The sequence below is a fragment of the Protobothrops mucrosquamatus genome, unplaced genomic scaffold (assembly GCF_001527695.2).
Source record: "Protobothrops mucrosquamatus isolate PMUCROS unplaced genomic scaffold, P.Mucros_1.0 scaffold2041, whole genome shotgun sequence".
NCBI classification, from domain to species: domain Eukaryota; kingdom Metazoa; phylum Chordata; class Lepidosauria; order Squamata; family Viperidae; genus Protobothrops; species Protobothrops mucrosquamatus.
In genome coordinates, this window is record NW_015388148.1 from 17,710 (window position 1) to 29,998 (window position 12,289).

At 38.2% G+C, this 12,289-nt stretch overlaps 1 protein-coding gene across 2 annotated transcripts in view; it reads right to left on the reverse strand.

Annotated features, from left to right (window-relative positions):
* Positions 1–5,064: 5,064 nt before the first annotated feature.
* The window catches only part of RHOT1 (ras homolog family member T1), a 50,518-nt gene continuing 43,293 nt past the window's right edge, over positions 5,065–12,289 (reverse strand). Inside the window, exons 20-21 of one of the 2 annotated variants that reach the window (XM_029285664.1) lie at positions 8,027–8,170; positions 5,065–6,232 (exon numbers count right to left, since the gene is read on the reverse strand). In XM_029285664.1, the coding sequence (XP_029141497.1) occupies positions 6,115–6,232; positions 8,027–8,170 (262 nt within the window). In that variant the 3' untranslated portion in view covers positions 5,065–6,114. The remainder of the gene's footprint in view (positions 6,233–8,026; positions 8,171–12,289) is intronic. The other variant, XM_015823905.1, reaches the window with a different exon arrangement.

The following is a 12,289-nucleotide window of genomic DNA, read 5'->3' on the forward strand; positions in this document are numbered from 1 at the left end:
AAAACAATAAAGTCATGTATTATTGGAATCTTTAGAAACTAGGATGAACTGAGCCCATGTGAGGCAAATAATGGAAATGCAGAAAGGTACTAATAAAGCAGGAACATCAGTCTGAGATGATGCTAGCTAGTTATTTCTGTATGCATTGATCAAACCTGAAGCAGGTTTGGACTATTTGTATATTGAATCTGTAGCAAGTTTGGAGTGTTGAGGGAACATGCAATAACCATTCGTTTACCAACCATTTGAAGTTACAACAGCAGTAAAAAAAAAGTGTTTCAAATCTTTACAATTTCTCTTTTTAGTTTCTGGATCAAGTGAGTTGCCTTTAAAAAAAACACACACCCCAGCCCAAGCCAAATTGCATATTTCCCATCACAAAAAGCAATAAAATGGTGACTCCACAAGACTGGATGGCTCACTTCACCAGCCTAAACAAACTTGCTATGTACGTAGTCCTCAACTTACGACCACGACTGGGACCAGAATTTCTGTTTCTAAATAAGGCAGTTGTTAAGTGAGTCATGCCCAATTTTACGACCTTTTTTGTCATGGTTGCTAAGTGAATCAATGCAGGTAAGTGAATCGGGTGGGTGTTAAGCAAATCCGGCTTGCCCCGTGGATTCCTGGATGTTAATCTGGAACTCAGCACTCCTAAGGCTAAAGGGCCTTGAATCTGACCATCCTCCTTTAAATCTCACTTATTCATTCTGAGAAATTGACAGGTGCAGCTGTTTTGGGACAGACCAACTCTCAATGCTCCAAGTATGTCCTCAAAGTTTTGGGGATCCCTGCTCTAATTTAAGTAGCTGGCAAAATCCCTGATCTTGTTTTGTCTTCAGAATGATCCATACTGGAAAAACCTGGTTATTTCCACTTTTTATCCCTTTTATCATTTGTGTCGTATCGTGACGGTTACTGGTGAAAGCAAAACCCAGCTTGGTATTAGGATATTTTAGCAGACCCTGCCAAATATTGCATGGGATGAAGATCTTGACTGACTTTCTTTCCTTTTGTTCCTAATCAACCCCTGGAATGATTAGTTTGTCAGTTGCCTTTTCTCCTTGTGAAGGGCAACTTGTTATTAAGAACCGTCTTCCTTTGCTCACTCAGTTTCTATTAAATTTCAAAACCTATTTCCCATTATCAACCCCCCCCCCTCCATAACCTCATTAATTGTAAAAGCAGCTGCAAAAATGGGGGGGAGGACTGATGCAGCACAACTAAAAAAAAAAAGAAAGAAACAACAACCCATGATCTAATGCAGCATGAGATTAATACTTTAATACTGTTCTGCCCACTGATTGGTAGGATGCAAATGAGGATGTCACAATGAATTGCTTTAGTCAAAGTAAAGACCTTCCCTCCCTTCTGCAGCAATTTAAATGTGGCAGAATAAGCTGTAGATCTGAACATTAGGACCTTGGTGCCTGTTGCAGATTTTTCTATTCCATTAGAACTGAACATTTGTTAAGAGCTGAGAAAATTCTAGCAAGAATCGGGGGGGGGGGAATGCACCATTGGTAGAGTCCCAATTCAGGATACACCATAATGGAGACTTCAGCCTTTACAGGATTGGATATATTCAAATATAATCTGACATATTTAAATACTGTAGTCAACCAAGCACTTGCCCTGAATTGTGCATGCAGGTAAGTTGATACTCTTGCAAAAAAAAAACCCATCTAAAACCATTTGCTGCATTAGCAGTGCATCCGTTCTCTCTGCTCTGAATAGACCTAACAGAAGCAAGATGGAAGGTAGGAATGGCTCATGAGTGACAAAATTAAGTTCAAGCTGTGATGCAATCGGGCCAGTGTGTGCCAAGGGAATGAACTGGGGACCGGGATGGGGAACAAATAGAGGTTCGATTCTGCTTTGTGCAATTAAAGACGGTTCAGAAACAAGCAAGTCACCATCTTCTATAAAAGTCCACCTTTATGCCCTTGATGCAAGAGTGGCTCTTGAATTAGCATCAGGAAAGGAGAAACAAGTGGGCAAAAACTGAGAGCACCCATGCGGCTTTTGAAACCAGGCTGCCATCAGCTGGCAGCTGGTTGCCACTACATTTATTTTGTTTCTTTTTTAAAAAAAAAATGTCTGGCAACCTTCGCTCACACTGTCGTGGGTGCCTGTCAGAGGCGATCAAAAGAAGTGTCGTTCTTATAATCAGCTATGGGCTTGAATATTCTCAACTTTGACTAGAAGCCAGGAGATGTGTATCCTCTCCTCTTGCCTGCCAAAGAAGAATTGGTTATATGTGACAGAACACATAAAAACATTGTCTCCATCTGTTTCTCTCACAGTAACCATAAATATTTAGCTAATCACAGGGTTTGGGTAAGAGAACTGGTGCCTGCTGATTGGCTGGGATTATTCCCAGCTAGCACAGAATATTCCAAGCTAGCACAGCCAGAAGAGTGAATATCTGTAGCTCGGGTGAAGGATGAGGGTGAAGGTTCGTTCTCCGAGCTTGTGGGTTGGTTTCCAGATGTTACCAGGCTAGGTAACATCTTCAGTGATGTTCAGCTAAATGAGACTGAAGATGTTACCTAGCGTGGTAACAAAACGTTCAGAAACCAACCCACAAACTCGGAGAACGAACCTTCACCCTCACAGCTAGAAGAGTCCCAGTCCAGAACATCTGGAGATGCTCAATTGCTTACTCCTATCTTTATTTTATTTTTAAAACAGAACAACTCTGGGTGGTTCATAACAAAATTGAAACTAGGAAACCCATAAAAAGCCATAAAACAAAAACAAAACAACCAGTGCTTCAGTTGTCCTTCTAGGATGTCTCAACAAGTATCCACAGGCTCCTATCACTCTATTCAATGTCTGGGAAAAGAGCCAGAATCTTGACATTCTGGGGGAGAAATGATAGATGTGTCAATTATGCAGTAACCCCACAGAATATGGTTCTTTATGTAGACATAAAACTAGGACATAGCCATTTCTTAATCTTGGCTGTGTAACATCGACCCCAAGCAGAATGTCTCATAGTTCCTCTACGCCAGGGGTAGGTAACCTTGGCTTTTTTATGACTTGTGGACTTCAATATCCAGAGTTCCTGAACCAGCAGAGCCAAGGTTGCCTACCCCTGCTCTATACAAATGTAAGACATATTAAAACTTTAAGTCCCTTAAATTTACTGTACTGTGACACTTATAATAACAGAATATCTGCAAACAATAAATGTGGCTCTTTAGGAAAGTGTGTTTGTCCCTCATGGTGGGACTCAAACTCTTTGAGAGAAATTGGTGGGACTGGAGATATAAAAAGTTGATGGGACAAGACATGAAATATTATTTAAGATCCGTCCTTTTATGTGGTTCAAATTCTGGTCCACCCATTCTCCATTTTGCTCCTTTAATTCTCCAAATTTTGTTTGTCAAATCAACCAGGGACGATTCTGCAGAGCTTCAGCAAATCAGACCTTTGAACATCAATGTTACCCCATAGGATAAAACAGAAATATCTTTATTACATTCCAGCCAATGTCTTCATACTTCCCTTCCTATGTACTGATCAGCTACTACATACCCATCTGCCAGTGCCAGATTTAGCAATCAGTCATTTGGAAAAAGCTATTTTCATATATTACCATGGCAATATCTATATTCTTTCTTATTTCTTGCTGAAAGTGAAATCAGGTAGCATGAAGCATATGGGGTAATAGAAATGTGTTAAGCAGAGGTGCAAGATGATAGCTGTTTTTTTTAAAAGGAGAAAATGTGATTGGAAAAGGATTCACATCTCTCTAAAGACAGCTGTCTTTCTCCCAGATTCCCCCAAAAAGATATTTAGCAAGATTTCCTAAACCAAGGCTCCACTTTTGAATTGTCACATTATTTGGGACAATATTCTTCTCTTATCCCTTTCATGGACAAACATACATACTAAAGAATATTTCCATGGAAACAGTGATGTAATACAGGATGCAGATTGCCTCTAAGTAAAGGAAGAAAGGGGACCAAGAGAGATGGTTCTAATGCTGGTTTTCCATTAACAAAACAGCTTCTGATTTTCTGAACCTTATAAATGTTCGAAGATGAGAGATGCTATGGAGCCAAGTGAAATGGAGGAAGGAAAAGAGAAAGACAACATTATATCATGAGAGCAGAAGCCTGGTTGCACAATGCTGGGTTTTGCCCTTTGTAACATAGCAACTGAGGTGAATATAGAAGCATTCTGTGAAAAAGCAATCAGTAAAATCCTCAAAGAATACATGTAGCAGGTTTACTAGGGAACTGAATGACCCTCACCCCGAATTTTATTTGAGCCTGAGATGTTCAGTTGATCAATAAATAAATGCCACCTAATACTAAACACCATCTTCAGTATCTCAAATTAAAAAACACAGGTGGCAAAATCCGGATCAGATTCTACTATTACAAAGATAACGATACCTGCTATCATCCATGAAGTAGACAATAGTTGGCTAGATGATGGAAGAAAGCATTTGTTAACACAGAGATACACAGAGTAAGAACAGAACTTTATAGTTTTAACTTGTTTTAAGCCTTTTTCCACCTGCATCAGGGTCTTTTTATTCTTGCCTATGGGACACAGTCAGTAGAGTCTTCTTCACTCTTCTTCATTTGAGCAGGTCTTTTTTTGTATCCATGTCCTGGAAGGCCACCTTAGGGCACAGAATGCCGATGACCCGATGGCCTATTTCAATGGGGTTCTTGTTAAGTTCCAAATGTCATACAGTGCTAATCACTCACTCTGCTCTTCTAACTGAATTTTACAACTGACACACTGTGACCAAAACTTCATCTTTAGTTTGCGTAGTTTCTTCAGTAGAAATTCTGTAAGGACACTTCGTTGTTGCCTATCCTACCTTGTCAAAGTATCTCTTCTCTTCCTCTCTTTTAGGAATTTTTTTAAAACTTCCCCTTTTAAGCTGACATCCATTTGAAGTATGGAAAGTGGCTAGCTAAGGTTCTCCTACTGACATTGATAACTGAGCTGAAATCTAAATCAAGAAGTAAAATAGTTCTAGGCTGGGAATCAAGGACAAATAGATCAATACTACAAGAACAAGCGTTCAAAACATAGCACGGTACAGTTATTTATTGAAATACCAGAAAAGGCCAGTGATGGGAAAAATAGGTTGGACAGGAGGAACTTCCATTTAGTAAACCTTCTTGGTAGATTTAAAAATGCCACCTACAGGTCACTCCAGCCACATACAAGATGCAGTACAAACCATGCAATTAATTTACGACCAAGAAGGGTAAAGCACGGGGTGTTTCTACTTCAGTTCTACCCCTGAACAGAACTTGTCAGGGAATGACTTTGCAAACTAAGGGAATGAAACACAGACTTCTGGTGAATTATAAACAATTTATAATACATTGCCCGTGGGACTGGAAAAGGCTATAAAACGTCAAGTGGAAGATGAGTGATGCACAGAATGGCACATGGTGTCAGATAATGATGTGTTTCATTGATGATACTTCCTTTTCATTTAACCAAGGGAATACCGTCCTTCTCTCTCTTTCCTTGGACTGAGGTACATTTAGCTGCACGAGGAATAATCAGCTCAAGCCCAATCAAATCTGCCACAGAAGAGACACTCCTGTAACATATGAGCAGGGGCTACAGGAGAAGTTGAGTTATTAAAGTCCTCAAACCTGGTATATCCAGCAAGAACTTCCAATACCAGTGAAATAAATAAACACATGAATGCTGATTCTGAACTTATACTGCAGAAAACAAAAGTCTACTTGCAATTCTTTTGCTCTTTTTGAAACATTTACGAATGGAATTTCTAATAACCTCTGGGGACATCAGGCCTCCCTGCCTGAATATATATATATATATGTATATATGTATATATATACAAATTATTTTACAATAATTCCCTTTTGGCTTTTACAAGTGTAGCCAAGAGTAGCCACTGTAATGCAAATCCTCTTTTCCACACCCTATGCAATACTGCAAGTTTAGAACTATTATTTAAAATAATCTTATCCATGAATTACAAATAATAAAGTACTTTGCATATATAAATATTTCTAGCAGATTTTAGAATGTACATAAAAGATTCCCCCCCTCACTTTGAATAAGCCCCTCCTCCCCCAAAAAACCATGCTTTCCTCCAGATCACCGCTGTTTTAATAGTGCTCTGTACATGGCGAAGCCCAAAACAGCAAAGACGGTAGCACCAAAACTTGCTCGAAGCCAAAAGGTGGAGCTCTTGAGGTCTGCCTGTGTCACGTGCCTGAAATACAAAGAATATTTTTTTTAAAAAAAAAATTAACAAATATTGAGATGATATACAAGCATCAAAATGTGTAAGCTCACTTTCAGAGATCTACCATGTACGCTTTTAAGGCATTTGTGAACTAAATGTTTTTGATGTCATGTAGGTTTGCTCTATCTCTTCAGAAAAGAAGGCTTATATTTCAACTCAGCTAACAGGTCAATCTAACTGATCTGTAATTCCATTCACTTTTCACAGCAACATAAAGTAAACAGATCATATTTAGGCTTATCTCACAATATTAAGCCAATTGCTTTTATACTGTGGTGAAGACTTGAACATAGGGCAGTGCATAGCTTGTTAACTTGTAGTTTGTAAAAAGACTAACAATCTAATTAAGGAATGACTGTTCCAGACTCATCTAAATAAAGAGGACTTAAATGTAAATTAATGATCCAAGAGCTGTTTTTGTACACATCTATTGATATAGTTCTATACACCACCCAGAGTCCATTGGAGTTGGGTGGCCAATAAATCTCAATCAATAAATCAATGACCCAACTGGAGAAGGAAAACCTAATATATGCTGTGTTGCTTACTAGTCAGCATTTTCAGCAAAGTTGTCCCTTCAGATTAACTACCCAAGTGACTTTACGTACTAGTTTCTTTGCTGTGATGTTTCTATCCAAAGGCAGAAGGCCTAACCGCGGAAAATAATCTTGAACACCACCACACAATAAAACCATTAGGCACACCAAATAGTTAATGAAACACAGATATTAACAGGTGAAACCAAAATGCAACAGAACAGTATGGAGGATGAAAGAAAACTATAAATTTAAGATCAAAATTGCAAAAATTAAACAAAAAACAATGATCCAAGCTTGCCAGCATGCCAGCTTGTGAGCATGCTCAGTTAGCTTTCATGAAAAACACAGCCGACCATAATGCAACAGATAAAAAGCTATCAGCAAGGAGTTTTTACAATGACCTTAGTTCAAGGCACAGTGATTCTCAATTGAGTATTACAGAATTGATATAGGACTGCATTACAGAATAGAACACAAGAAAGAATTCCCTACCCTAGGCACTTTTAAAACTAAATCAGAAATAATGGGGAACCTACAAAAGTATACACCATTACCTTCAGAAGAGCACATTCCAAAGTATAATTTAAAGAACTACTGTAAAATATTATTACCAGAGATCCTCAAAATTTCTACCATCCACTTAAGAGGGCTGAAAATTACTGAATCAGCCATTCACAAAATGGCAGCACATACAGGAAGACCCAGAATTGAGAATTATCCCTGAAAGAAACATAACCTGATTATTATAAAAGAAACTGTTACTTTAACAGGAAAAAAACTCTCTCAACTATTATCGTAAAAAATAACACTCTTTCAGGCTATTTGCCTCTAGCTCTTCTCCTATCATCTGAACTGGGTATTCAGGAGAGAGCATGAAGACTTTTGAGACCCAGCTGCAACAAGACTGGGACAAAACCATAATTGGAGAAAATCTGGAACAGATGGCGTAGTCCAGTTTATCAGACCAAAATGGGTGTTCCTTTTCAGACATCCAGGCAACAATACATGTAGCATTTTGCAAATTCAACAGCCTTGCTTGATTACTGCTAGCAATCAGTGAAGCCGGCAAGTACAAAACTATCTGCAGTTAATTTCAAAGTTTGGTTCTTAAGGGATATGATCTGAAAGAGATCATCAGGCAATAGATACTGATAGGTTAGTTCTTTCCAATCTCTCACAGCAAGTCATTTACTAGATTTCTCCTCTATAAAGAGTGAGTTACCTGTCTTCCAATAGCTGTGGACCAAGGGATGACTCCATGAAGATGGAATCCTCTACCGAGCTGATGGCATGTACTTGGTGAACAATACTGCTCTCCTCATCTGACAACAGCAAGGCACCCAGCTCATCTATGTGGGCTCTCAACCTTTTTACACACATGCACACAGATGGCAGTTCACAGCATGGCTCAGAACAGGAAGTTACACATCAATATGGCTTACAATCAGTTTCAATATCCATTTTTAATCAGAAAGTTTTGGCTGTAAGATGCAGGTTAATAAAGTAGCATGGAAATTAGTGACAGGTCCCAAGGAGATATCAATCTTTCATCAAAGTTTCTCCTTTTTCTATCCCAAGTAAGAGAAACCCCCTTTTCCCCAGAATTATTCTTCTTCTAGTTTGTTTTGTTTTTGAATTATATTTTTGTAGACATGCACTTTTGAAGACCAGGTCTAACACAATGCTGGATAGTGGCGAGTAGAATGTTATGCTAGCAAATTCCTGCACAGCAGCTGTTTCATACAAAAGCCTTGGGAAAGGGGCATTTTGATTGGACTGTTTGACCATTCCTGGATCCAAAACTAGGCAATTCCTCACAAAAAAACAATCTGGGATCTGGCTAGGGAGAGATAGCTAGGGGTTAACAAAGTTCTCGCCTCCCATTACTAAAGACGCACAGGTATTTCTCTCCAATATTACATCCCATCCTGGAAGCGTAGAAGGAGGATCCTAACTACTTTTTAAAATCAGGCACACAGACTAAAGTAAAAATGCCTATGCATGCCCTACCAATTAATTATGTTCAGGGTTGCTATTAGCTGGGAAGTAATTGTTTCAAGCTCCAAAACTGTGCTTAAAATAAACAACGACCCATTTTGGACAAGCCCATAAAAAAAAAAAAAAAGCAAGCCACAACTTAATATTTCTTTGCTTGTAATTAAACTCAGTTTGTCAGCCTGGATGGTCAATCAAAGCAGAAATGAGCATTTCTAAGCTCTTCTCTAACATGCAGAGGAAAGGGAACCCCAGAAGACCAGCCCTTTCATATTTGCCTCAGCCACAGCTCAGCATGATGTCCTAATTCTGTTAATCTCTTCACACTTTGGGGACTCTCCTTCAGATATTTATATATGAAGCACAGAAAATAAATTAAAATTATCTATGGGCCAATAAATTATCTATGGGCCCTTTCATAAATAAAGTTCTTTATTTCAGAACTATTTTTCAAAATTAATGTGTGACCAGACTGCTGGGAATGCAATTTATCTAAAGAGATAATGATGGGGGGAGGGGGGCTAAAGCATAAAACACACACACACACAATCGAGTAGAAAACCTTGTTTGAGTTGGCTCCATGAGCAAAAAGTGTATTTGCTGCCTCTCTTTTCATCACATTAATTTTTAGCCATCTATTATTTCAACATTAGTCACTGGGCTCAAATGCAGAAATTGGCAAGATATAAACCAATTCTATATTGGTTCAAAAAATTAACAGAGAGGAACTATTAAGTTTGCACGGTTACTAGAGACAAAAAAAGAACACGTAGAAGCAAGACAACTATTTGTTTGGTATATTGTTGAATTCTTATCCCATTGTCACAAATTTGCAACAGAACTCCTGAATTCCTGCACTGGAGAATTCTATATATTAAGAGATCTGGCATCAAATGTCAAAATCAGTGTCACCCTCCTCCCAGTATGATAAGTTGCATTGGAATGATTCTATCTTAGATTTTATCTTTCATTCGCTTAAAATGAAAATATGTTGGCATCTTATCTGATAGTACCAACCATAAAGTAATGCATTTTAATTACTGGCTAATCAGTGCTGAAATTGTCTTTAGACAATGCTTTTTTTTAAAAAAAAAATGTCTCTGCATTTGCAGCCTTTACCTATTGAATTAACAGGAACTTACACATAGATCCTTTTTTGCCCAAATCTGCCCCCTATGAAGAATGGGTATTTGCAAATACAGATAGAATAGCCTTATTGCCTCCTACTCACTTGCCTCTGGCTTTCCTTACAAACAGGAAAATATACCTAATGTGGAGCCCAGCAGAGTAAGAATCAAATAAAGGCTAATCCCATGATTAAGGGGACATCAAAGAAATATCAGGAACATAGTGGGAAAGATAGGCTTACACACACAACAACAAGGCACTTGTGGATTAAGAAGCCAAAGGACTGGAATGCCCCTGATGCAGGAGGAATTCTCTACAAAACTACATAGGACAAATTGTATGGGGAAAAATCAGTATGGATAAAACTCTTTTCCAGCATAGTGTTTGTGTGTGTGTGTGTGTGTGCGTGCGCGCGCATGCATATGTAATCCCAATATTATGTAATTAGCTGTTTCTTTCTCTCAATTATTTATAGTAAGATTCTTTCAATTATTCATCAGATTCATTTCCATGAACTCAAATTAAATCCTTAAATTAAATCATCTCACCAAAACTTGTATTTTGTTTACCAAAAAATGTATTTTGGAATAAGACAATATCAGATGCTCCGAATACTCTCCAATGGAGATTTCCCTTTTCGAACTGATCCAGCAACGTAACTCACTAATGTTCCCAACCTTGCGGGATGATGTTTATCCAGAGGCCTCTCAGGCTCTCTTCCCATGACTGTAACTTAGCTTTTTAAATATTTTATTTTATTTTTTTAAATTAAACGGAAGCAAGCATTATCCAACAAACATCCGACTTCAGCTGCCATTTTTATGTCCAAGAGAGAAAAGCTGAGGCACCAAAGTCATTCACAGAAATTAAAAATTGTGGCTGGCTGACCCACTATTTATTCGCTTTCTTTGGAAGTGGGTCAGCCTGCCTAGAAAAGATAAATAGGTGCTGTGATCCTCATTATGCCCTCTAGACTAGGGCAGCTAGGAGACTTAATGTTGGTGCAGTGGTATTGGGCTGTCACCAGCAAGATCCAGCTTTAAATCTACCGTCACTCATGAAAACTCACCTTGCCACTTTGACGTACTGCTCTATTTCAATGTGGAAAAATAGGATACAGATTATATGTGCCCTCTTGACCCCCCCCAAAAGGCAAGATAACAAATAATTACTTTGTGAGCATGCCCATGACATGTTCTCAAAACTCTTGACTCCAGCTGGCTCAAACATTTGGGGATTTCAACATTAAATGTCTATGGAGATTCTCAATCATCCAGGTCATGGTTGTCCCAAAGGTGCTTTTTCAAAAGCAACTGGACTTTCTTGGTTTTTCCTGGATCTGAAGAAGCTTCTTGGATGAGAAGCTAAATGTCTTCAAGGAAAAACAAAGGAAGTCCAGTTGTCTTTTGAAAAAGCGTATTTGGATATTTTCACTAAATTTTTAAAAAAACCTATGGGAGGTACGAGCTTTCTTTCTTTTTTAAGATGATGAGGCAGAGGCAGAAATAGTAAATCAGTCTTTACCATTCATGGCACATGCAAATAGCCAAAAAGCAAAAGCCAAGCCAATGGTTTGAAAGCACACAATGAATTAGAAAATATACTTAGAAATGTAATTTTGTTTTTAAAAAGATGCACAGGAATGCAGCAAGAGGAGTGTAAGTGCCAGCCAGAGAAATGAAAACGAAGACCTAGAGGAAAAAACAAATTAAATCAAAATAATCCAGTATGGTCAAATATTTTCTTTTCCTAAATTATGTGCAGTATATATTGCTTTACGTACAACCCCCCTCCTTTTGAAGCCTATATGGGAAGAGATCCTGGGCAGTTTTAAGTCAATAATCTATGTCTCTCAATGGAGTCACTTTCACAATAAATGAAATCCTAACTTTATAACGATAGATCTCTCTGCCTCAAGTGAAGGACCTGTGGAGGTAAAGCCCTTGTTAAAAGTTCTAGTTTTTACCTTTAATTTTCTCATAACGACAGGAAATTTACTATTACTCTCTTATCATTTCCTGTTTCTAGTAAGTATAATATCTGAATAAATTTCTAGACCAAAGGTCAATAAATCCCTTTTTAAAATAAGGGTACAACTAGTGGAATGGATCTTCTTCATCGGAATCCATTTTTAAAATATAAATGATTCTCACTCATTTAAGCTTCAGTTGTAGGGCATTCAAAATAAAATTGGCCTCTCTTAATCTTCTTGGGACTTCTGAGGAGAGATGTATATAACTATATTATGTTAGTGAAACTAACACAACCCTCCACCCCAGCTGTGCAAAAAATGCCTAATAACAATTGTGCTACCCACTGGAATGTGGGCAATCTGGAGGGTAATGTATAAAAAGAAATTCAG